Source organism: Lindgomyces ingoldianus (assembly GCF_010093535.1).
Source record: "Lindgomyces ingoldianus strain ATCC 200398 unplaced genomic scaffold BDR25scaffold_20, whole genome shotgun sequence".
Classification (NCBI taxonomy): Eukaryota; Fungi; Ascomycota; class Dothideomycetes; order Pleosporales; family Lindgomycetaceae; genus Lindgomyces; species Lindgomyces ingoldianus.
The window spans coordinates 1127822-1151325 of NW_022985181.1; the positions used below are offsets into that span (position 1 = coordinate 1127822).

At 50.6% G+C, this 23504-nt stretch overlaps 8 protein-coding genes across 8 annotated transcripts; 4 read left to right on the plus strand and 4 right to left on the minus strand.

Annotated features, from left to right (window-relative positions):
• BDR25DRAFT_228356 (S-adenosyl-L-methionine-dependent methyltransferase) lies at positions 1-1345 on the minus strand (the record flags this gene model as incomplete). Its single annotated transcript, XM_033685273.1, has 4 exons — positions 1-182; positions 411-849; positions 1010-1171; positions 1253-1345. 4 exons carry the CDS (start codon positions 1343-1345, stop codon positions 1-3), a joined length of 876 nt encoding a protein of 291 aa, XP_033546534.1.
• A 1100-nt stretch (positions 1346-2445) lies between these two features.
• On the plus strand, positions 2446-3569 carry BDR25DRAFT_356436 (uncharacterized protein; the record flags this gene model as incomplete). The annotated part of the gene is made up of 7 exons (XM_033695632.1): positions 2446-2571; positions 2604-2795; positions 2839-2877; positions 2911-3068; positions 3116-3324; positions 3358-3478; positions 3533-3569. 7 exons carry the CDS (start codon positions 2446-2448, stop codon positions 3567-3569), a joined length of 882 nt encoding a protein of 293 aa, XP_033546535.1.
• A 590-nt stretch (positions 3570-4159) lies between these two features.
• On the minus strand, positions 4160-6083 carry BDR25DRAFT_304396 (putative uridine/cytidine kinase). Its single transcript, XM_033690201.1, has 5 exons — positions 5790-6083; positions 4904-5397; positions 4806-4829; positions 4636-4751; positions 4160-4537 (listed from the first exon to the last, which is right to left on the minus strand). The coding sequence occupies exons 1-5, from the start codon at positions 5946-5948 to the stop codon at positions 4410-4412; spliced, it is 921 nt and encodes a 306-aa protein (XP_033546536.1). The 5' UTR covers positions 5949-6083; the 3' UTR covers positions 4160-4409.
• A 226-nt stretch (positions 6084-6309) lies between these two features.
• Positions 6310-9586, plus strand: BDR25DRAFT_263644 (NAD(P)-binding protein). Its single transcript, XM_033686832.1, has 4 exons — positions 6310-6740; positions 6918-7729; positions 7779-8719; positions 8773-9586. Exons 1-4 carry the CDS (start codon positions 6579-6581, stop codon positions 9558-9560), a joined length of 2703 nt encoding a protein of 900 aa, XP_033546537.1. The 5' UTR covers positions 6310-6578; the 3' UTR covers positions 9561-9586.
• Positions 9587-14047: 4461 nt separating this feature from the next.
• On the plus strand, positions 14048-15424 carry BDR25DRAFT_288665 (uncharacterized protein). Its single transcript, XM_033688405.1, has 3 exons — positions 14048-14383; positions 14435-14668; positions 14722-15424. The coding sequence occupies exons 1-3, from the start codon at positions 14261-14263 to the stop codon at positions 15040-15042; spliced, it is 678 nt and encodes a 225-aa protein (XP_033546538.1). The 5' UTR covers positions 14048-14260; the 3' UTR covers positions 15043-15424.
• Positions 15425-17749: 2325 nt separating this feature from the next.
• BDR25DRAFT_304399 (uncharacterized protein) lies at positions 17750-18763 on the minus strand. The gene has a single exon (XM_033690202.1). It carries the CDS (start codon positions 18399-18401, stop codon positions 17934-17936), a length of 468 nt encoding a protein of 155 aa, XP_033546539.1. The 5' UTR covers positions 18402-18763; the 3' UTR covers positions 17750-17933.
• Positions 18764-20426: 1663 nt separating this feature from the next.
• Positions 20427-22060, plus strand: BDR25DRAFT_356439 (uncharacterized protein; the record flags this gene model as incomplete). The annotated part of the gene is made up of 12 exons (XM_033695633.1): positions 20427-20476; positions 20535-20579; positions 20641-20726; positions 20814-20856; positions 20888-20975; positions 21060-21089; positions 21116-21289; positions 21352-21429; positions 21459-21582; positions 21606-21648; positions 21724-21942; positions 21979-22060. 12 exons carry the CDS (start codon positions 20427-20429, stop codon positions 22058-22060), a joined length of 1062 nt encoding a protein of 353 aa, XP_033546540.1.
• A 68-nt stretch (positions 22061-22128) lies between these two features.
• On the minus strand, positions 22129-23339 carry BDR25DRAFT_356440 (uncharacterized protein; the record flags this gene model as incomplete). Its single annotated transcript, XM_033695634.1, has 8 exons — positions 22129-22166; positions 22218-22518; positions 22562-22803; positions 22848-22901; positions 22960-23031; positions 23073-23177; positions 23241-23288; positions 23324-23339. The coding sequence occupies 8 exons, from the start codon at positions 23337-23339 to the stop codon at positions 22129-22131; spliced, it is 876 nt and encodes a 291-aa protein (XP_033546541.1).
• Between the last annotated feature and the right edge of the window lie 165 nt (positions 23340-23504).

The window sequence follows — 23504 nt, forward strand, 5'->3', positions numbered from 1 at the left end:
TTACATTGGGATATATAGCTTCAGGCTGACGTCCTGAATCTCGACGCGGGCTGCATCCGTCAGTATTTTCACTTGGGCAGCGGTCCACCCCAACTTTTCTGTCAATGGCCAAATTGCAAGCGAATCAAGGAGCTCGCACACCATACCAACACAATCTCTCCCAATTGCAGATCTTGTTGGATCTAGATTTGGATTAGCACGTTTTTCGATTGTGTTCAAGTAAGAAGTTGACCTATGTGGGAGGGCTTGAAGCAGCTCATCGTATCAACACCTAATCTTCCCGGGTGGTAAACTAATCATCTGCAAACTAACGGAATGGTAGACCAAACATCATATCTGCGTGTTTTGATCAAGAGAGCCCGCCGGCAAAATATGAATGGAAATGGAAAAAGGAGATATTGCAACCATACCTGGGTCCCAAGCGCCAATAGGCAGATGCAACACCGTGCCTCCAACATCCCGGAGTCCAGCTTCCGTCATATACTCCTGGAGTTTCTGTCCCACCCGCGGGTTTCTGTTTGAGTCCTCCAATGCGCGCGAATAGGCTTCCCACCACCGCCTCAATGCCGAGTTGCTGGAGAGTCGTCCACTGCCCGACTGAATGTTGAGGTAGTATTCTGCCATCTGAAGCCAACCGCCTGGTCGCATAAGAGCTTTCATGTCCCGTATATATGACCTCCATCGGTTCTTCTTGATTCCAGGAGCAACAAATCGGGAGTGGATGAGGTTGTATGCGTTTCGTTCGAATACTTCAGGGTCATTCAGTCTGTCGTTGAGATTGAATCCATAGAGGTACAAGTTGTCTGGCTGGTCTGATATGAGCACTGGATAAATATCGATGCCGGTCACCTATACAGTCAAGCATTAGCGACACTGTAGCACTGAATAACGACCGCATGCAGCTGAATAGAAGAGTCAAGTACACTCTGGGTTCACTGTCTCGAAAGATCAGGAACGAGTAGCCGCATCTCCCTTCCCACTCGACAGTTAGGGGTTAAGAAACACGCACCTGGCAGTCCTCGTACTCTTCGGCAATAGCCACAGCCCAATCACCCCTTCCGTATCCGCAATCAAGGATTTTTCGAGGATTTTCGATCCTAGGAAAGAACAGTCTGTTCCCACTAAGCCTAAGGAGAAGATCGTGTTGACTCTCAAGCCGCTCCTCTTCGCGCTTCGCACCTGTCAGTTAAATGACCTTGTCGTCAATGGTGTGTGTTCCTGCCAGACTCCACCAAGAATCTATGAAACTTACCTCGTCAATGGGAACGCAGTATATCCTGTTGTCGACGGAATACTTCTGGAAATCTCGGTCGTGGATATTCACCACTCTCAAATCCTCATTCATATTGGACATGGTCCGCACGAAGCCGAGAGCGAGGGATGAATTCGCTGAGTGGAAACCTCCGGTTGTAGCGATCCAAACCTGCAAGCGCCTGAGAATTCTCGAAGCCTGCTTCTGGGGCGATTACCAAGCACTTCAGTCGAGTGAAATGTGACTTTTCTGGTACGTCAGCCAAATCGTGTTAATTTTCACTCCGGCGGGAGGCAACTCACTTCCTTAAGCGATGTCGGGGTTCGCAAGTTCTGCTAGTTGAGTTCACATTCACTCAACAGTGGTGGCAAGCGTTGACGTCTTTCTTAAGCAAGCTGACGGTGAGTAGAACGTGGTCGAATCCGGTATCGTGATGTCTCGCAGCCAAAATCTCGGCCTCGACCCTCTGAAACATCCCGCGATGCGCTGCAGGACGCCAATTAAGGACTCGGCAAAAGAGCATGCCTTGGAACTATCCCTTCTTAAATGGAGATCAGGTCTCACCTGACTTGTGTGACAAGGGACATTGGATGCTAAGACTGCGGAGCGATATTGCCTTGGGTGGGAGGCTGCCCCTCAATGGTCCTTTCGCGGACTCTACGAAGTGCGGTGAATGAGCTGGCCACCCAGCCACCGTGAGCCCTGATTACCGGCGACTGGAGGCTTCCATTGAAACAAGTGTTTGTGAACTTCGTGACAATGGTTCCCGGTTCCGAAGTGAAACCCTGGCTGCGCTATCATGCCTTTTCGGAGCGTTGAATGTCGAGCTGGAGCTCCCGAAAAGAGAATCCATCTGCCGTACCGCAGAAGCTACTGATGCAATGAGTCGGAAGCTAACGGCAAGGGTCGATGAGGTGTCTCCGCCTTTCCTCGACGGCGATCGGGAGAGTCTGCAGCATGTCCGCATCATTGGCGAGTAAAGCCCAACGCAGCTTCTAGTCTCGGGTAATTCTCAATACGATTAACCGCGCTTAGAAGACATAATTGATCAAGAGCAATAATGAGGCAGCGCGCTCTTAGGCACCCGTTGGCACACGGATGTCCATTGGCCCAAGGCATTACGCTCGAGGCTAGCAAAGGACGTATCATCACCTCAGTCACTAACGCTAACTAGTGGGAGTTAGACACGCATCATGAAAACGACACCCAACCCCATGGCGGTAGGCGCCGATAAGGCATGCTCCTGTCAAACTAAATCCCGGCGACATGGCCTTGGAATAGACATCTCCTCGAAGCCACAAACCCGCGATGGCGCTCGGGTCGAGGAGCTGTGAAAGGGTGGGCCAGAGAGCTGGCTCAAGCGAAGAAATCTCTCCGTCTCGCGATTTGCCTCCTTAAACTCGCTTATTCTCACGAAGGAGTTGTGTTAAGGAAGTACGGCGCCCTGGTGGAGGATGCACGCCTTATTAAAGTCACCAGCTCATCAGACGGGATTTCAGCGACAAGAAAATGTGAGCTGTCATATTTCCTTGGTGGCGCTCAGGTGGACTAGGAGTCTCGGCCACGTTCGTTCCCCAGTAACATAGTCTTGTGCTATGGGGGGCGTTTCAGAGAACGATCCTGCGGTCTGCCTTTAGTACAGATTGAGACTAGGACAGCCTGTGGTCTATCTCACTTGCAGCGGACAGGTTGATGCTCCGCGGCCCACGTTGTTCATTGATGAGAGCTGCATCATCACGGCATGGACGGTAGGGTTATTCAAGGCCATGGTTGATATCACCGTTGCTTGGTCTATTTTCAACTCCTCTCGTTCGGTGTGAGGCCGTCTCATCCTAACACCGGACGGTGTCTTTCGTTATGCAGCCATCCGCCTCACATGCAGGTAATGCAGTACAGCTCCTTCACGAAACCTAAACTTGAGGTCATGCTCACCCCATCCGTTGGTTGGATTTGCTTTTTACAATCTTTCGCTAAATCAACCTTTGTGCCTCTGCCCACCAACGGTAATTGTTACACCACAGAGGCACGGAAACCATGTTATCCAATAACTGGTTACCTTGGTGGCCAGGCAGGTTCAAGATAAGCTTTACTTGCATGCATGTCAGGTTTGGGCTTTACGCATTTGTCAATGCCCTTCCAGATCTTTCCATGCACGCAACTGAGGCCGACTCCCCTCAAGAGCGGGAGGCTTTCGCTCCAGGTTACTATTGGGATGGGTACGCCGCTGTAGAACGTTGACGGTAATTAGAACAATGATCAACCACGGTACGTGGCACCAAGCGAAATGTCCCCTCCTGATCATGAATCGAACTTCTAGAAGCCCCAAAACACTCCAGGATAAGGCTTGCTAGGTTGATATGCTCCTTACGTACTCCCCCGGTAGAGGCATTGTCGTGGAAAACAGCCATCTTGCATCCCGCTCGAGGCACCAGCCCGCACTTGCAGCATAACAGAACTGAAGAACGCCACTAAGGGGGGTAAGGTCGTCTGCGCATCGATAACGTTCGGCCAAAGTCGCCCTCGACTCATTGCTGAAGAACGGCTCCGGGACTTGGTCTCAGTCCTGCACTAACCGATCACAACCATCATGCTGTTCGTATTACGCCTTGCTCGTCAATCCGCAGATTGAGCCTGGCCGGATTGATTGAGCTATCCCTGACAACTATGCAGCAAAGCGGCGGAATTTATCGGCTTCCCTCTGTATTGGCTGGTTGACTGACCCCACACCCCGATGGCAAGGGCTCACGACGCCTAGTCAAGGTCGCCTCCACGTGGTACGCATGGAGGTTCAAGACGCACTTGCGACAATTCGACCTGCTGTGTCAAAGGCCAAGCCGAACGGTGTGCACAAATGTGCATGACACTTGAATTGATGGTTTCTGCTCATGCAAAGCAGCGAATATGTGCGTATCTACGCAGAGAGAGATGTGTCATCGCCATATGACTCGCATAGAAGCTGTCCCGTCCGAGCTTGCAAATTCGTGGCACCCGCCTTTGTGATCCCAGTCTTTCTCCTATCTGATTAGACAGCGCAAAGACATTTCTCTCCTAGGGCCTTTGCATGTGGTCCTCCGAAGGACGCTGATCGTGCTACCCGGCACCTCTGTCGACATTGAGCATCCTGGAGTAGAAGGTCGACATCCCGTTATCGCGCGTTTTAAATCCTCTGAGTTGACTTAACGCGCCGGTCTCGTCCGACTACCAATCTCAGCTGTCTTCCCGCTTCCCCGGAATCGAAGATGCCCCTTCGAAGAGTGGCGGTATAGAGCTCATATGCGGGGTAATCTGTTTTGGGGAAACATCATCAGCCAGGGCTCGCAATGGGAATCAGAAAAACGCAGGCATATCGAAAAGGGGGGCCCCCGAGTCCCACCCGAACCTACATCCGTCGACGAAGTGAATGATCTGCTCATCCGTCATGCCCGTTCCTCTCGAAGCGCGCAAGCCCACTTCTTGCTCCAGCCTCCACTCGTACACGTACTTGGTGTCTTCAGCGTCGCTATAACAGCGCGGTTACTTCTCTGTCCTGTTTGTGGATGATAAAAGAACTCACATATGAATGAAAGCATGCAAGGAGCTTGAGCCGACAGGTAATTAGCGTCCCACATTCTTCACAATTTCGAAGAAAATGAGGCTGTTTTGGTTACTCACTCAGTCAACACATCATATTCTCTTAGCGCCCTGTTGATGAACAACAAATCCTGCAGTTGATGATGCTCCAATTGAGTCTCGCCGAATTTACCCTGCCGCGCCTCAGTCCACTTCTCTTCCACCTCGGCGTCGCTCAATGGTCGGAAGCCAACACACCACCCCTCAAAAACAACGACATCGATACTCGAGTCACTACGCCTGTTTACTTCCTCCCATGTGGATTCAACAGCTCGGTCGCCCTGCCCACTGAATTGTGATTTGTCGTATACAGGGATCTTCACCGGCTGTCGCGCTTTCAGGGCAGCGAAGACGGAGGCTCCGAGCGTGAGGTCATGGGTCGAGGGTTGGCCACGGTGCTGGACCAGTCGGTTGTCAGGTTGCGATTCCGCGAGGGCGACTTGAGCGGTGTGGGTGAGATAGAAGTCGTCAATGCTGAGTACGGTAGTAGGGAGAGAGTGAGGCGGTGAGCGAAGCGTCTTGCAGAGTGTATTGACCTAGGCATGTCAGTTCATCTCATACTCGACTCCTGAGCTGTCCGAGGGAAGCCATTGAAGATAGTTGGAGGAACGACAACGAAAGGAGAACGTCAAATATCATTTTCGGACTTGGGTGGGAATTAACCGTGAGGGCTGATACGAAGCGAAGCGAGCATTTGGCCGTCCTGATGGTCTTGGTCTGCGGTTTCAAAAGACGGATAGGATGGGCTGCCTAGTTTCAAACAAATTGACAATTCATAAGAGTATGCCGTACTTGAGTTCGATTCTCTACGCTCAGGCTCGCTCGGCCATATCTTCCTTTGCTTTTTTAGGCCCTGCAGGTAGAACAGATCCGCGCCAGTCGCTTGTTAAAGAGCCTCATCGGTGCGGTGCAAAACAAGCAAACTTACCAGCGTTGTTTTCCCAGCGCCTTGGACTCCATTCAATCCAAGAAAGAATGGAGGGGGTTGCTGGCCCTCGTCCAGGTACTTTTTCCTGTGTGTAGATAGACACTCGAGAATGAAGGGAATGCAATGTTCCGACTTGTCATCCACAATTTGTGAAGCCATTTTCGAATTGGAAAATCGTGGGTTTCTGCACTTGCGAACGAGCAAAATGGCTTCGGGAGTCCGAACGGTACATTTGTGTGCCCCACAACGCAGCGCTCGCCCATTCTTTAGCATAGACAGAACCGCAAGAGCTGGCGATGAGAAGTGACATAAAATTTCTAGCCCGATCAGCTTACTGTTCCGCAGACGACTACTGCGCTTTGGCCCGTCATCTGATGCCCCGGATTTTTACATCTGATCTGAAGAGGCATAGAAGTGTGCCAGGAGACTTGCTTGCATGTGAAGAAGCCATCACGTGTTCCACCCCACAACTGGGGGGGCGCATGCGACCCTTGAAGTGAACCTCGGCAACGATCGTCATCGAAGAGACGGAGCGAGGTCCTTTCACGAGACAGCCAAATAACCTCGACTGCCCATCCATTGTGCGAGCTTCTTTCCCTTCTTCTCCTCTCAATTTGATAGCTCTTCATCAAAATTATATATTAAACCTCCGAATTCTTGTCCAGAAGAGCTCGGAGTGCGCTACGTCTAACTGCCGACCTCATTCCTCAAGCTCCACGCTTCAAACATTTGAGCTCCTACCCACGGAACTCCGCACTCATCCGCTTTGCGGCCCTTTATACACACAAGATGGCGCCTGAACAGCTGCGGTACGATGGCCAGACGGTTGTTGTGACGGGTGCGGGTGGTGGTTTGGGCCGCGAGTATGCCGTCTTCTTTGGCAGTCGCGGCGCCAATGTCGTTGTGAATGACTTAGGAGGCAGCTTCAAGGGAGAGGGTAAGGGTTCGCAGGTGAGTTTTATTATCTACTATGGAGATAGGGTTGAGGTGTCTCTGCGTGTGTCGTTAGCTGTTATTCTTGTCAAGCTTTGATGAGGCCCCACACTGTTGCAAGCTTCAGCGGGCACCAGAGCCTCCGCACTCCGCTTCATCCAACATCAACGCTATTCACTAACGACATGCAAACAGGCTGCAGATGCAGTGGTCAACACAATCCGGTCCGCCGGTGGCAAAGCCGTTGCCAACTACGACTCGGTCGAGAACGGCGAGGCCATCGTCAAGACGGCCATCGACAACTTCGGACGCATCGACGTGTTGATCAACAATGCAGGTATTCTTCGAGATATCAGCTTCAAGAACATGAAGCAGCAGGACTGGGACCTTATTATGGCGGTCCATGTCAAGGGAGCATACAAGTGCGCGCGCGCAGCGTGGCCCTACTTCCGGAAACAGAAGTATGGAAGGCTGATTAGCACCGCCTCTGCGGCCGGCCTATTTGGTTCGTTTGGCCAGTGCAATTACTCTGCCGCCAAACTCGCCCTGGTCGGCTTCACAGAAACCCTCGCAAAGGAAGGCTTGAAATACAACATCCTCTGCAACACCATCGCCCCGATTGCTGCCAGTCGAATGACCGAAACCGTCATGCCCCCTGACGTCCTCAACAGCTTGAGGCCTGAGTGGGTTATGCCGCTTGTTGCCGTCCTCACACACAAGTCCTGCACAGAGACTGGCTCAATATTCGAGGCCGGGGGTGGCCACATTGCTAAACTCAGGTGGGAGCGCGCCAAGGGTGCTCTCATGAAGCCAGATGACAGCCTGACTCCGGATGCCATCGCCCAGAGGTGGAAGGACGTGAATGATTTTTCGGAGCCAGAGCATCCACAGGGCCCCGCGAATGCGATGGAACTCCTCGAGGCTGCTGCTCAATTGCCTCCGAGCAGCCCAGGTGAGAAGCTCAATTTTAAGGATAAGGTCGTCCTGGTTACTGGCGGTGGTGCCGGGTAAGTTAACTTCCTCGACTAGACATCATGGACAATCTAATGTTTCTAGTCTCGGTCGCGCGTATGCCCTGCAATTCGCTAAATTAGGTGCCAAAGTCGTCGTTAACGATTTGGTTAACCCGGACACGGTCGTCCAGGAAATCCAAAGGATGGGCGGCCAGGCCATTGGTAACAAGGCTAACGTTGTCGATGGCGAAGCTGTCGTTAAGGGTGCCATTGATGCCTATGGTCGCATTGACGTCCTCATCAACAACGCTGGCATTCTCCGCGACAAGGCCTTCACCAATATGGACGACAATATGTGGGATATCATCCACCAGGTGCATCTCAATGGCACTTATGCCTGCACTAAGGCGGCGTGGCCTTACTTCTTGAAACAGAAGTACGGACGTGTTATCAATACCACTTCTACTAGTGGTATCTACGGTAACTTCGGTCAAGCCAACTATGCTTCCGCTAAGTGTGGTATCCTTGGTTTCTCTAGATCGCTTGCTCTTGAGGGCAAGAAGTATAACATCTTCGTCAACACTATTGCGCCAAATGCTGGAACGGCTCTAACCCGAACCATTATGCCTGAAGAAATGGTCCAGGCGTTAAAGCCTGACTACGTTGCTCCTCTTGTTGTTCTCCTATGCTCCGACAAGGCTCCCACGCCCACTGGTGGTCTTTACGAGTGCGGCATGGGGTGGTTTGCCGCGACTAGGTGGCAGCGAACAGGTGGCCACGGATTCCCTGTCGACGTCAAGCTTACCCCTGAAGCTGTTTTGGAGAAGTGGGAAAAGATCAACGACTTCGATGATGGGCGCGCTGACCATCCTCATGACAATGCCTCCGGCTTGAAGAGTATCATGGCCAATATGCAGAACAAGAGTAAGAGTAAGAAGGAGAAGAAGGGCAATGAGGAGATACTGAGTGCGATTGAGAGCGCGAAGAATGCGAAAGCCGAGGGAACGCCGTTTGAGTACGACGAGAAGGATGTAATTCTCTACAGTAAGTTTTACGCCTGTAAACACGATTCCTCCGACATATCTAACGATACTCAGATCTCGGCATTGGTGCCAAGCGTACCGACCTCCCGTTCGTCTACGAGAACCACGACAATTTCCAAGTACTCCCAACCTTCGGCGTCATCCCACCCTTCAACTCAGTTTCCCCCTTCTCCATGAGTGACATCGTCCCCAACTTCTCCCCCATGATGCTCCTCCACGGCGAGCAATTCCTCGAGATCCGAAAATTCCCCATCCCCACCGGAGCCAAGCTGGTATCGTACCCAAAGCTCATCGAAGTCGTCGACAAAGGCGCCGCAGGTATCATCGTCACTGGCACCACAACTAAGGACGCCAACACAGGTGAAGACATCTTTTACAACGAATCCACTGTCTTCATCCGCGGCTCAGGCGGCTTCGGCGGGCCGTCCAAAGGCGGAAATCGTGGGCCTTCAACCGCAGTCCACAAACCGCCTCAACGCGCGCCCGACGCCGTCGTTGAGGAGAAAACTACCGAGGAACAAGCCGCCATATACCGTCTCTCGGGCGACCGTAACCCGCTCCACATCGACCCCGAGTTCAGCAAGGTCGGTGGTTTCAAAGTGCCTATCCTCCACGGTCTGTGTTTCTTCGGTATCTCGGGGAAACATGTGTTGCAAAGTTTTGGCGCGTTTAAGAATATTAAGGTGAGGTTTGCAGGTACGGTGTTGCCGGGCCAGACACTCAAGACGGAGATGTGGAAGACAGGGAATACGGTCGTTTTTCAGACGAAGGTGGTAGAAACGGGGAAGTTGTGTATTTCTGGGGCGGGGGCGGAGCTGCTGGGCGGCGGGAGTAAGTTGTAGGGTTTATGTGGAGGGTCGGCGGCGATGGGGGAACTGGGAGGAGAGCGGAGGGAGGGGATGAGGGTAGAAAATAGATGATTTGTTTGAGGTTCTTTTTCTGTAGATATGTTGGTTGGATGTTTGTATATCCTTATTTGACATTTCGTTCTACTTTCTCTAGGACAAACGATTGATTGGTGAAGCGCACGCTTTCATATTCTTAGAATATCTCAGGTACCGCAGAGGCTTTGTCTCCAGCTACGCCCAATCAGCAATACCTCCATTCGATTTATCAATTATCGAGTATGACGTCCTGATGCGATAGCAGAGCACAACATCCCATTTCTGATATATCTCATCACCTATCAAAGCGTAAAGTATATTCATTCAACCCCCTATTGTCGATGTCTACTTCGCATCCGAGTACGCAACCACTCTCAATCGCGCATCCCACTCTCGCCTCTTGCATCTTCTAAAAAAACAGTGCGATGATATGTACCGTTGTTACGGTAAAGCACAACGCAGACACAATCATAACTGGATAGACAGAAAGAATAAGGCTAGCCCTAGTCTTATCTATCTAGCCACACCCCTCTCGTTAGTCCTGTTCTGTTCTCAAGCTTTGCGGATCATTAGATAGGAGAATACTAGGCGCCTGACTGAGAAGGATCGAAAGGGTCGGGCTATGGAATGCAAGGTAAGATTCGCGTCGAGTCGATGTGCCACTCGTCTACGCTAGGGAAGTAGAATGATTAGGGTATGCACTGTGTTGCGAAGGGTAGAGAAACTTTGGTTATATGTGAATACTATGCGTGCTTTTGGCTGGCGGGATGGTATGGGGAGTAGTTGTGTGTGAATGTAGAGTGGGGGGATTTGGGAGGGGGGTCAGTCTTTGAGTGTACTCTATCTAATATAAGGGAGATCGTCGTATGGTAGGCATATAATGCGTGTCTGGGTGAGTTGATGTAGTGGTGGTATAGGGCTTTATTTGAAGGCATAGAGGGAAGGAAATGCGCCTCGAATCAGTGCTCTCTCTGCTGATCTCGTTAGTTCTAGTGCTGTTCGAGGTTATGTGTTGGTAGCGGATATGGACATGAGATCGAAGGAGAGGGTTGCATTATGCTATTGTACAATACAGCGCGAATTGGTTGTGGCGTTGCCTTTCTCAGAAACTTTGCACCATGCTCTAAGCTGTGTGACATTTAGAAATCTTACGCATGTATGACGTCGTGAGGCTCTTAATTCCTGGTTTGCCTCTCGCATATCTGGATGACTGGGCACAAGTGGTGAAAATCTCACGACCCCTATGTTGGGACTGAAATCGGGAGGAGCTCGGGGACGTCGGCGCCAGAAGGGCTCAACGTCAGGAATATCCAATTCAGGTCGACTCAAGGGAGGCGACGTAAGCGAAGCAGGGTATATGCATGAAAGAAAAGGAGAAGCAGGGTTTCCAGGGCCTGTGAAGGACTACCAGACTCCGAAGGAGCGACTTCAGCGAGATAAGATTATGAGAGAACGCAACAGAGAGTAGTGCGCAGCTTGAAGAACGTGCCCAGGCGCGTAAATACGATATTGGGAAGCGATCGACATGGATGTGGAGATAGTGCATTGAATTGAGATATTGTGGGATGAAACGGAACCCTCGTGAGGATGTATATGGGATTGCCCCCATATTTGCGCAACAGATTGGAGTGGGGCAGCTATCACCTTCCTTTATTATATAGGGACTGCATGATCGGCCAGTTCCGCGATTAACTGAGGTTGATTTTGGGTTCCTACTGGACCCACCGGCGATGCTTGGCATGGTGTCGCGTTCTGCACTTCATCTGTCATCTCATGGTCTCATCTGATTAGCGAGCTATGAGATGCTGCCACTTATTTCTAAGAGCTGGTGGCCTGAAGTTGAGAGTCTTGAAACGGTCAATAGGGCTGGTAACGTATGGGGCCAAAGCGGCACCAACTCCCCTCACTTCAAGCTATCATGCTTCACATTGGAGATAGTTTCTCTGGCCGACTTCGGTAGAAAAAATGCTGGGTTATTACGCCCCGGGAGGCATCAAGGTGCTCGTCACTGGTAGAAGCGGCGAATACTAAGCATTCCACACAGCCCGAAAACGATTAGGCATGTGGAACGCGTTTGGATGCGTGGTATTCATTGTAGTGGACGAACGCTGGTTTACAGTTTAACATTCGTCACGTCGGGTTAGACTTGCTCCACGCGTCTGCACGATGAATATCTCTCGCCTGTTCCCGACGTATACATGTTTTGATGTCCTTCACTCGTTAGCGAACTGAGAACCGGCAGTGCTGCTCTCCTCTCCATTGGGCTCAGAGACGCGACATTAGATGTGTGAGCGAATGCGAGATGTATGTCAGCGAGCGCTGCATTGTGTTGTCATATCGATCTCGATCGCACAATGTGCCTCGAGAGCCGGCAAGGCTGGGCATGATGTGCGGCAGCCTTGCCATGCCCTTGGCCAACTTACCCCTCCAACCCCGCGATGAGTTGGATGGATAAGATAAGGAGCAGCGCTGGTGTTCGCTTCTGCACAGGTCAGTTGATGACTGCAGTAAAAGTGGTCTGACTATTGCGTCTACGGCACTGAGGTCAAGAGTGGTGGAAATTCTTCAATGCTGCAAATCTACGCCAAACTTGTCGGATTGCGCATCTTTCAACCCAAGTCAAAGTGGCGTCGGCGATTCTTTACTTTGTCAAGCGGTCCAGTCATCCAGCCTTCCCCTGCATGTGATGAGTGTGAAAAAAGAAATTACCGCTTCTGGTTATTAGTTGGGAGCCTCTCAGCTCTAACAGAAGCTCAACGGACCTTCCTTACTCTTAGCGCGTTTCCTATTGGATGAATCTAATTCAACGGTGGATTGGCTTAGTTAAGATGCAGAATCGAATGCAACAACGAAGACACTGTTGGAGCGTTGATGGTTCCGCCACCATGGCCATCCCGGCCCTCATTTCACAAGCCTGTGCATCGTAACCAAGCTTCGGCTGGAAAGAATGGACTTATCTGATGTGGTTTGCTAAACGAACCATAGTATTTAGAGGTAAGTTTTGGGAGAAGCTGCATTATCATACCACCCGGCCTAGAAGCCGAAGGGTGTTGATTTTAAAATGTGTCCGAGGCAAAGTTGTTTTGATTTTGTCTGATAACTAATCTGACAGTCAGCGCCGACCTGGCTGACTTTGTCGGCATGAGTACGACGAGGCTGAGGACGCCGACGGCACCCTCACCAGGCTTTGGTCTGTTTGACGATCTCCCCTCGCATTGCACTGCTGCCGCGCTGGTGTGATGTGGCTCATAGGACGGCTTCCCCTTTTAGGACACTGCTCAGTCCTTCTTGGAGAGGATAATGCTGGGAAAGGGCGCTCTTCGCTAACGCAAGCTGTTAGGATGGGGTTTGACTGACCCTGAGTTCCCCTTCTAATCTGAAATACAAATTCGCCTCTAAGCACGTATTATTGACTCACAGCATCGCAATATTGAAGGTGCAGGGCAGTTCTGCACCGTCTCTGACTGCCGCGGCCGTCGCCGTCAAGTCGGGGACTCGGCCTTAACTCTGGGAGCGGAAAGAAAGTCGGTGGAACTGGGATCGGCGACCGACTACGACCGAATTTCGGCCCAGCGACCACCTTGTAACATTAACATGAACAAGAAACTCACCCTGCGCCGAACGTCACCGTACAGCTAGCAGCTGAAGAAACCTTGATGAGAAATATCAATTTCCGACTCCGCGGCCTTCAGTGTGGGCGGCGACTTGACTTCTTGGGTGAGAGTTGTGAGCCTCTTCTTGCCGCCAGACATTGTAGGTCCAGTGGTGGCTAGAGCTCGTGGGATATGGCATTCTGATTGCCAGTCTTCTGATTAAGCACGATCGAGTTTATGACGATGGCTGTCACGGCTTGGCCTGCCTTGACGGCTTCAGCCCTAATGCCTCAAGAATATGCTCGTTTGGGTAATTGTTAGGTGGGGGGGACGCTTCTCGAAGGGAATGTCAGGCACTTCGAGCTTGACTAAGGCGCCCTCGAATGACTAACTGAGATTCTGCTGGCTTCCTGCACGGCTGCGCGGGCGGTCTGAATGGGGCATGGTGGTTAGCTTGCTGCCAATCTTTTATCAAAGACTCGATACGGTTTAGCTCAACGCCTCCATGCATCCCCATGCTCACTCCGCTGATGGTGCAACGTCGCCGGCCACTCGAGTTCAAGAATAACAACACCAAAAAGCTTGCCGCTCAAGCGCCCAGCGATCCGGACTAGCGTGCCGAAAAAAGTCCACCGCGACCGTCGACGCGGCATCATGGACCCATTTTCGCAGAAGCCACCCCTGCACGTCTTTGTGCAGGGTCCGGCACCGTTTGCGCTGCGTGCAAAGGTGTGGATACAGACCCCTGCTAACGCCGCCGGTACCCATCTTCAGAACCTTGACGGCGTAATTCCGATGCTCTATTTCGCGTGTGCCGCGCTGCGAAGTATAAGATCTCAGCGTGCCCATGATCTGGTAAGCTCAGTTCTCACGACATAAGCAACCTCAATTCGCCTTCATACTCTGCCCTCACCAGTTCCTGCCTTCAGTGACTTCATTCATACCTCTCTGCGTGCCTCCGTAGTATAGAAACATCAGAGTCCCAACCCAGCTATAGTTTCCCGTGTCCAGCTCGCGTCATCTCGACTCCATAATCTTCTCGTCATCAATCTACACATCCCACAAATGGATTCCCAATCATTTGATTACTGGTTGTCACAGGGTAACAGCTATATGCCACCACATCAGACAACTGTATTCGAGCTTCCCCCGGATCTGTCCAATGTTCCGAGTCTCAGTGGTTCTCCTGTAAGTGGCAGCGGCGAATTGTTGAGGAGCCACATTTCTAACGCCACCTAGGTTTCTTCCACATACGACCAATTCCCAGCACCAATACATCCGGGCTACTACCCCCATGTCGCAGACGAGTCAATGCAATTCGGATCATATCCGCTACCAATGACACCATCCGATTTTGGCTCCGATCACGATAGCCCATACTGCAGTCCACGGCCTCCACACTTACCGGAACCGATGTTCTCACAGACTGCCCCAGCTTCCGGACCAGCAGAGAAGACGCATACCACCTCAGGGGTAGGTTCTTCAAAGCATTTTTCACGTGAAGCACGGAATTAACATAAATACAGAGGCGGAGAGCCCAAAACCGCGCCGCCCAACGCGCATTCCGAGAACGGAAAGAGAAGCACGCCCGAGACCTCGAAGCTCAGCTCACAGCCCTCACTGATAAATACAATAAGCTCGAGACATCACATACAGAACTCAACGCCGCATACGACAAGTTACGCAAGACCATCGAACTCCTTACACAAGACGACGACGCCGAGGGCGAGGATGAGGACGGTAAGAGCCTGAGGCGGAGAAGTAGCAATTCCGACACACTTCGAAAACTATTAGAGATACTACACGGCGAAGTCAAAGGCGTCATAGTCAAAAGTGAAAGTGATTGAGCGAGCGCAGTGGAACAATGCATTAGGAGCATATTGTCTTTTGTCTTAGCTCTTCTTTTTGTCTTCCGATCGATATCATCATGAGTAGCCCGGCGCTATGGCGTTTCTTCTCAATTTCAAATGTCTTCACGTTCTATATGACTTTTTTAACTTTACTTGGGTGGGCGGGACTATCTAGGATGCTGGGGCTTTTGCTCCCTTGCAGGGTCAGCGGTAGGGATGAATTAACCATAGTTGCAAATTGCAACTTTTACTGGAACGGTAGCAAGCCTCTGTCCAGTTCCGGACATTTTCATAGACAGAAACGGCCTTTAACGTTTAACCCATATGTGGAACAACTATACTCAAAACAAGTAGTCTTTAATGCATACAATATCAAATTAACCCTCCTCAATCTTGAATCCTCATCTCGCGCTTTAGTGAATGCATCTGAAATTATGCCCAGACTTCCCTCCCTAGAAGAATCACCAATCTCAGCCCAGAAATCTCCAGTCCCCATTCCCAGTATCCAAGTATATCCCCTGTCCCTGAACCCCGTTGCTGGTTGAATACATCATACCAGACTAAGTCCCTCCCGTCCCCAAATTCCAGATCTCGAAACGGAGCTGCTGTTCCCCCCGAAACAGAACGCTGGCATCAGCAATTCTGAGCTCCACCAATCAACACGTAAAGAGGTTAACCCGGCTCTTCGCCCATCTTCCGAATCGGAACACTGCTACTCCCCCGGCCAGGTAGGTCAGGTCATAGCAGGACATCGCGCGGACCACCGCCCGCGTCCACAAAGCTGATGCTACCTATCTGCTAGCCAACGGCTCTGTCTCGTTGGTTCGCTTTTTTCGACCAAGAATGTACGAAACGGAATTCAACGCCTGAGAAAGCGTGAGATCTTGCGGCTGTGAATCCCATCCCTCATGTCACAGGACAGAGCCGTTGCTCCCTCTACTATTACGAGCACAATCAGTCGATCCCCGAAAGCTTAATTACCAACCGGTCGGCCAGCCATTCCTCACAGTCGCCCTGTGGTCTCACTCACGACCCTTTAATCTCGACCCCAACTTCCAACCCACTGGCCAGCCAAGCTCAATTCCAACCCCAAATTCCACGGAATTGGAAACCCATTCCCAGCCCTGTCCAAGTTCTCACGCTCCATCACGGCACGTGCGGCCCTGCCTTTTCCCGAAGCCGGGGGCGCCCGTCGTCCGTCCGTCTCACCCCAGCGAGAACGCTAGAACAGACCCTGCATATGGTGTGGACGGTAGGGAAAGGATCACGCACCCTCACATCGGGTGCCCACAACCGTGCATTCTCGGGTCGTAGGGCTGCGGGAGCCTTTCCCATTCTGGGAGGTAGGTCATGAGAGGACACAGCGCGGCAGGTGCCGTTTGTGTAATCATTTACAGGATTAAGCGGTGAGAGCGTGTGTGTGTGCGGAAGGGCGGATATGCAAAGAAGGCTGCAGAGAAGGCTTGGAAGAGATGACTGGCGTCAACAGCTGTGTGGTGTGCCGCGCCAGCGAGCTTCTCGTACTGTGATCCATGAGCAATGGAACTATTGGACCAATCGGACCAATCGGACGAGTAAACAGGGGAATAAGAAATCATGGTCTGTGTTCCGTTCCTATCGTGAATTTCGGAAGGCACGCATGGCGGTCGGGGAGGTAAGAATAGCATCGCTTGCTTGGGCCAAGGCTTGCCTTCCACCCTCTGTTCACTTACTAGCTGAGGCTGAAAATGAGGGAGCTCACGCCCACATCATCTGTCGGAGGACGGCAAAGTTGGAGCGTCTTGCACAAAGGCTCCGTGTGTTGGCGAGAGGCACTAGCCATATACAGTTAAAGTGAAAACGAACTGACCAGAGAACAACTTAAATTCCAAAAATAGCCCTGGGCCTTGGCTTGCGCCTGTTTCGAAGTTTTTCGCGTTGACCGACTTATGGAGTTGGACATGTGGAGAGCGGAAATTGAGGAGAGTGTATTTAGCGGCGAGTAAGAATAGCAGGCATTGTATTTTCGAGAATTGGAAGTGCCGTACCAGGGCGCGTGGTGCAGAACGTGCGATCGGTGGCCCGTACGTCCAGCATAGGATAAGGATAGTGGAATTTGGGGCGAACGTTAACGTCGAGAAGTGGGGGTTGCCCCAGATCGCGGAGAAACCAAAAAAAAAAAATGTCTGCATGCATCCAACCCACCCACAGAGGATTCGTTTGGGGGTGATCGTTCTATCGTGCACAAGCATCTTTCAAATCCTCTTGAAATAGAACAACTTAAGCTTCATTGAGAGCCTGAAGGTGGCCTGAGGCATTTGAGGCTCCGCGATTGCAGCTGCAGCCGTGCTCTTACACTTCGACAGAAAGTTGTATGCCAAGCGATTGAAATAGAACTAGTGACAGTAGATAGACGAGTGCGCATGGTGGCTTGCCGGAGATGTGAAAAGGTCCTGATCTACGACGAAACAACTGCCAAAATATCGCGAGCCAGAGTCTTCACGCCTTGAAATAGAAATGTGCATGACTCGGAGGGAAACGCTATGGTGGTTTTGGCGCGATTGTGGTACTAGTAAAGACATCGACCCTTCACGAGATATATTGGGGGAATGGGGCGCAAATTAAATGGGAAAAGTGGAGGCCTTCAGGTTGAGGTTTAAAGACTTGGCGAAGAGGGGCGAGAATTGAAGCACGTTTATGAGAGCATGGATGTAGAATAGAACTAGTGATATGCTGTTGCTTTAAGTGTACTACTATTAACTCAAAGACGCCTCTGCCGCAATGTAGACCCATTACCGTGATATACCGACAATTACACCATTCAGAAAGATAATCACCAAACTCCAAAATGCAGCCATTATCCCACTACTACCGTCGCATTACCATCCGAACCTCCCAACGCATCCTCACTAGCACTGGATATTTCCAGCATACGCACCCACAGCCTGACCCGCTAGGGCAGCCTCAAAATCTCCGGTCGTAAGCGTCCTATTAAAGAACAGACACCCTATCTCTAGGTTTCCACCTGGAGATCCGTAGTACCCAGCTGGTACCGTCAAGTTTTGGGCCCAGTATGCTGTCTTGCATTGGGTGCTGTCGCCGAACCCATAGCACTGCTCAAAACACTGTTGCTGCATCTGGGTTGTGCTTGTCGTGTACGATGAATAATAAGCGTAGTACATTAGAGCGCCGGCTGTGGAGGGCCCGGGCTGATACGTCATTGAGGATTCTGCAGTCGGGAGAGGGTTTGTGACGGTGCAGGTGGAGGGGATGGGCCTCGCTATAGGGCCGCCGGCACGGGATTCGATGCTGCTTGAAGTCGGGAGTGCAACCGTAAGGGAGACAAGACCGGCGAGGAGGAGCGTTGAGAAGAACATCTTGATTGATTATACGAGGTATTGATGTAGTTCGGTGATTCGGGCTCGTGGAAGAGTTAAGGATAGATGATGGAGAGTTGATCGAAAGCTGGATTGGAATACGTGCCGCTTTTGAAGGAGGCCGTGTCGTACGCAAGCGCTGTTGATGTTGTGGTGTTATAATGGATCTGGTGTTGGTATGAGGCGTATGTAACACTGAAGGAAGCACCACAGTTAATACTGCTAGCTCAACCGACAAGAACTTCTAGGTGTAAGGTGACGATACTTGACCATATCCCGTTAGCAGGCTCGCGATTTCATTATCGATTTTCCCCAATACAGGCACGCTGGATATTGGGCCTGGCCATGATGCTCAACTGCAGGCACCATGTGCGAAACTGGGGCGGGCGATCAACCGTCGTGCTTCCTCGCCATCGACGTCATCCTCCTTCGATAGGTTTAACGGCTTCAGTGAAAGTGTCTGTGCCTCTGCGTCGCATTATTGGCTGACACGACAGCTCTGAGATGGAAATAGAAGTGTGACGGGGGTGGCCGTTGTGAACGGTGCAGAAGTGCAGGTCTGACTGGTCAGAAGCCAAGCAGCAACCGAGTTTCCCGGGCCGGCTGTGGCGTTCTTACGGAGTGTGGAACCATTGTCCGAGCTTCTGACTACTCATGAGGACTGTGACGGAAGCATCGTGGTATTGGACGTTGTAACATTGTTCTTGAGAAACGACGGTGGAATTTTGGAATTATGGTCTCCTGGTGGCTTCTTTACAGATCTTCCCTTGGGCTTGGTACCCTAAGATGTGACGGCGAACGGTCTGTATCCTTGACTCTACCTGACTTTTGCTTGAATTGAAAACATACCCTCCGACTTTTCTCTGATGTTTCAGTAAGAAGTTGGAAAACGTCTAGTTAAGCTCTTTTGTTTGCCATGCATAGTACGCACGAGTATATTGTGCCAATCAACTCGTATAGGAAGCACTTACGCCCATTTGCTTCTTTGGATACTTGACCCTCTCTTCTAGCCCCTCCTTCTCTGGTTTCTGGTTAAGCTCTTTCTGCATGTGTGCGCTTATTTTTGTAATAGTTGCGATTTTACGCTGCTCGCTCTCCGCCTCATCTGCAATAGCCTTGATTCTCTTGTTCTAGTCATTAGTTTGCAGCATAGTTACTACTGCTACCCGCGTTGCTCGGCGAGATTGTCAGGATTTGCGGCACCCCAGATAGGGTTGCCTGTTGGCCAGAGTAGTCCAAACCATCTCCTCAATGCATACTTACCAGAAATGAACGAAGTGCTGGTAAACGGCTTGGCCTAGGTTTCCTTTGCAGTTGTGCGTTCTGGGTCTCTGTACGGGCTTTGACTTGTCCTTGGACTTCGTTTCAATTTCTTCGACTTCTCCGGAGGGAGTCGGCTGGATGTGGAGGTTTCACGCGGTCTTCTGAGGAGCATGAGCCCGAACTGACATCTCTTTATCTTAGGGATTCCCCTTGGGACAGTGGTGGCCCTGGAAGACTCATCGACGGCTCCGTAGCTTGTAGAGAGGGGATCCTCAGCTGCTTGTGCAGGGGAGGGGCCCATATCTAGCTACCCAGATTGGGATTGTGACCGTGTACTACAATGGTAGTTCGCTAGCGGCAAGAGGTTTTGAAAGAGGAGCCGGGGGTTTAACGTAAGTGTGTTGCACTGCGGGGAGCGTTTGTGTTAATACGGCATGGCGGGTCTGTCACTCAAGTAGTGCCCTCCGACTGTCATTCCTAGTACAGCCTTAATTTGTCTTGAGATTTTCTTGCAATATTTTGCTTATATCTATCTTAGCAGGCAAATTCTCTGATGAGCCCTTCTCTGACGCCTTCCCCTCAGAAGAGGTCCCACAAATAAGGGAAGGGTGAGTAGAAATATAGATGCGTGTGTAAATTTGCTTCGAGGCTGAGGCCACGGGATTTGCTTTCAATAACCTCCCAGTAGCGGTACTCGAACCCATGTCCAAAAAAAATGGTTGCTTCTCTTTGATTAAGCGTGTCATCCTTAGTGCAGGGGCCATGCTAATCTTCTCTGTATTAAACAAATTGACCAGGTGCCCGAAGGCGTAGTGGATTGAAATTAGACGCTTTATATAGACGAGGAAATTAGAGCGTGGTGAGGTGAAGTCACCACATTATGGCCTTGCAAACGGGCACTCAAACTGCCTTTCTGTCTGTACATAGGCTACTAAGCCCAACCAAAAATCACTCCATCCTCTCAACGCACGTGTAGTGACCTACCAAACTTCAAACTTCAATTAGAAAGCCGATATCGAGCTTCAAACTCTCACTATCTCCTCCCACAGCCATACTCATCCAGTTAAAAAGCAGGACCGCCTATCTAATCTCTATCACTCGCATCTTTAATCACCACCCAAAATAATTCCCATAGCACCACGAATCCAGGCGGTATAAATAGCACAGCTATTCCACTGCCGCATGCCCTCTCGTAATCCCTCGCCCAGGTCTCGTGTGTGTAGAACTTCATTGTCTTCACTGCGACAGAAATTGGATAGAGTAGGACGAAAGGCAGAAGGTACCCAGATCCCCTTGGAGCTTATGACGCAGGTTTCTAAGATTAATGCAAAAAATAGGATAGTAGATGGGTGCTCGCTAGCTGCGTATGGGGGGTATCGAGCGAGAGGGACGTAGAGCGGCTCAGAGGGTAGACCCAAGATGAGAGTGTAGAGAATGCTAATTAGATATAGGGCGATCGGGGAGGTAGCTGCGACGACGGAGGAGGCTGTGGAGAGTATGTGGATGATAAGAATATGGAGGAATATGAACTATTGATCATGCGCAATTTTCATCTTTTAGGTCAGTCCAACCTCGCCATTAGATTTGTAATGATAAAACATGTTTGGCCAGGCGAAAGCGCTTTAGTATGGAAGATGTGAAGAATATTCTTGCTGCTTGGGCGAATTGTTGCTCAAACTTCATATAGTTACCTCACAGCCAAAAAAGTCAATACTACACGCTAAACGTCCCGCTACAACTGGAAATTCGGAAGAAGAAAGCTGAAGTTCATCTAGCTTGGCTCAGGAGGGGAAGCTGCTTGGGCCAATGACTTGTGGTGACTCGCCGAGCCGAAGTACATTCAGTACCTTGGTTTTCCTTCATCCCTTCGGACTTCCATTCAACTACCCGGCTACCTCAGCCACCTCTCAAACTAACCGTAGGTGTATGCGAACCACAAAGCCTTCGGAAACTTAGAAGCGAAACTTTTAGCTTTCTCATCTCTGTACATATCGACCCTCTTGCCCTGCCTTCGGCCTGGCCTCTACTAACAACCCATCACATTCCTACGCTACGGGAGAGGATTCCAAAGATACGACAATACCCACTCCACTACTGCCCTCAGTATTGTCCGTCATCCGAGCGAAAACACGGAATTAATTATCAATACAATTACGACTCCAGGCAATCCTGTGCCACGTCTTGGAATAACAAGGAGTGCGAGGGCAATCGCATTCGGCATCATATTCCCCCTTCTTGCAAGTCGCTTCAGCTTTGCAAGAATATTTGAAGAGACTCCGTGGGCAAATACAGTACAGTCTTGGTGGGACAATAGGGCTTTGGGCCACGTGCTGCTGATACGGTTAGCACGAGGAAACTCTATATGGCTCGCGAAAGTTCTACTTATCCAAGACTAAGTTCTTGAGGTGAATGACACAAGGGAGAATTTGTGAAATTATTTATTACTGGGCTTAGAATACTCCATCTAGCTGGCTGCATTAGTCAATACATTTAGGAAAAGCACTCGGGGGAGGTAGCAACCATGATGCATGAAACAAAGCTCTACTAATCTACCAGGAGCCTCCTTCATTGGAGATTCACCCATACCCTCTTCATTCACGATCTGACCATCCACGATTCTGCCCGTAGCTCGTGAATACCGGAGAGGGAGGTCCTCTAAAAGGCGATTTCGCCCCCGAGAGTTCATTCCTAACTCCCCTGGATAAAGCGGTACCGGAGACAGGGCTGGTGGTGTTTCCATTCGTATACTTTGGGGGTAGTGAGCCAGTAAATGTGGGTCGTATCTCTCGCGCTCATGGAAGGTTCCGGCGCCTTTTCCGGGTTGGTTCGGGTGGGTCCTGGTAAGGAGCTGGAACTGATTGTTCGTACGGGCGACTACACTTTAGGATGAAGAGAACCGCACCGCCGATGGGTCCGAGGACTGCAACACCACCAATGAAGCTTCCTGCTATGACACCCGTGTTAGTATTTTCGTGGCTCGAGGGCGAGGGAGAGGCTGAGGTTGTTGTGGATGCTGGTTTCGCTATGGATGAGCCTGGATCTGGGGTCGTTGGTACTGAGTTGCTGGAAAGAGATGAGTTGGGGAAGATTATATAGCGAGTATTAGAGACAAAGTGTCGCCGTTGAATGACCGATGGATCTAACCCGTAATAGTAGGGTTCTGCTTGCAGATTATCTAGTTACCGCTGGCCGAATAGCTGCACAAAAGAGAGAAGACTGCGCTCAAACCACCAAACGCTGTGTACGGCAGGTTTGTCAAACATGTATATGAGCTTTACACACTAATTTTACCAACTTTTAACAAATGAGCGTAGAATTTCTTTTCCTGGAGTACATTTGGGGCTTAACATGGGTAGGATGTTGACTGCTCAAATATCCCGCCTCAGGAACAGGTTTTGTAATAGATACACGCGTAAGGGGTTGTGAAAGAGTAATAGAGGCCAGAACAAGAACCACAGTAATGGCCTGAAGATGAGCATGCATAATACAGAGGATCGTAGCTTGTTGTTATCCCTGGCTAGATAATAGTTTGGATACCGAAGACTATCAGGAGGTATAGTTACAAAATAGTTTCACGTTCATCATGCCTGGCTGAGGAATAACCTAATGTAGACGTTGGGTGGCCTGAATTCCTCCCGCCTTGACGGAGCAGAACAAACCATTACTTGGTGGCATACTGCGAGGAGGGGCCGAATAAAAAGGACTATGAACAACCCTCAATGTGAGAAAAATGCACCCGAGAAAGGAGGTAACTACAACAAGGCTGGCCTTTCCGGTAGGGCTGTTCGTGGCTCAATCGTATTGGCAATCGACACAACAGATAAGGCTCAGTACATCCTC

Excerpts from the sequence above, each read along its gene's own strand:
- BDR25DRAFT_288665 (XM_033688405.1), top strand. The coding sequence starts at position 14,261 with ATGGATTCCCAATCATTTGATTACTGGTTGTCACAGGGTAACAGCTAT. Across the intron at positions 14,384-14,434 it reads CGAGTCTCAGTGGTTCTCCT|GTTTCTTCCACATACGACCA; the intron begins GTAAGTGGCAGC and ends AACGCCACCTAG. Across the intron at positions 14,669-14,721 it reads AGACGCATACCACCTCAGGG|AGGCGGAGAGCCCAAAACCG; the intron begins GTAGGTTCTTCA and ends ACATAAATACAG.
- BDR25DRAFT_304396 (XM_033690201.1), bottom strand. The coding sequence starts at position 5,948 with ATGGCTTCACAAATTGTGGATGACAAGTCGGAACATTGCATTCCCTTC. Across the intron at positions 5,398-5,789 it reads GCGCTGGGAAAACAACGCTG|GTCAATACACTCTGCAAGAC; the intron begins GTAAGTTTGCTT and ends TGACATGCCTAG. Across the intron at positions 4,752-4,805 it reads TTGCATGCTTTCATTCATAT|CGACGCTGAAGACACCAAGT; the intron begins GTGAGTTCTTTT and ends GCGCTGTTATAG.
- BDR25DRAFT_263644 (XM_033686832.1), top strand. The coding sequence starts at position 6,579 with ATGGCGCCTGAACAGCTGCGGTACGATGGCCAGACGGTTGTTGTGACG. Across the intron at positions 6,741-6,917 it reads GAGAGGGTAAGGGTTCGCAG|GCTGCAGATGCAGTGGTCAA; the intron begins GTGAGTTTTATT and ends ACATGCAAACAG. Across the intron at positions 7,730-7,778 it reads GTTACTGGCGGTGGTGCCGG|TCTCGGTCGCGCGTATGCCC; the intron begins GTAAGTTAACTT and ends TAATGTTTCTAG.
- BDR25DRAFT_304399 (XM_033690202.1), bottom strand. The coding sequence starts at position 18,401 with ATGTTCTTCTCAACGCTCCTCCTCGCCGGTCTTGTCTCCCTTACGGTT.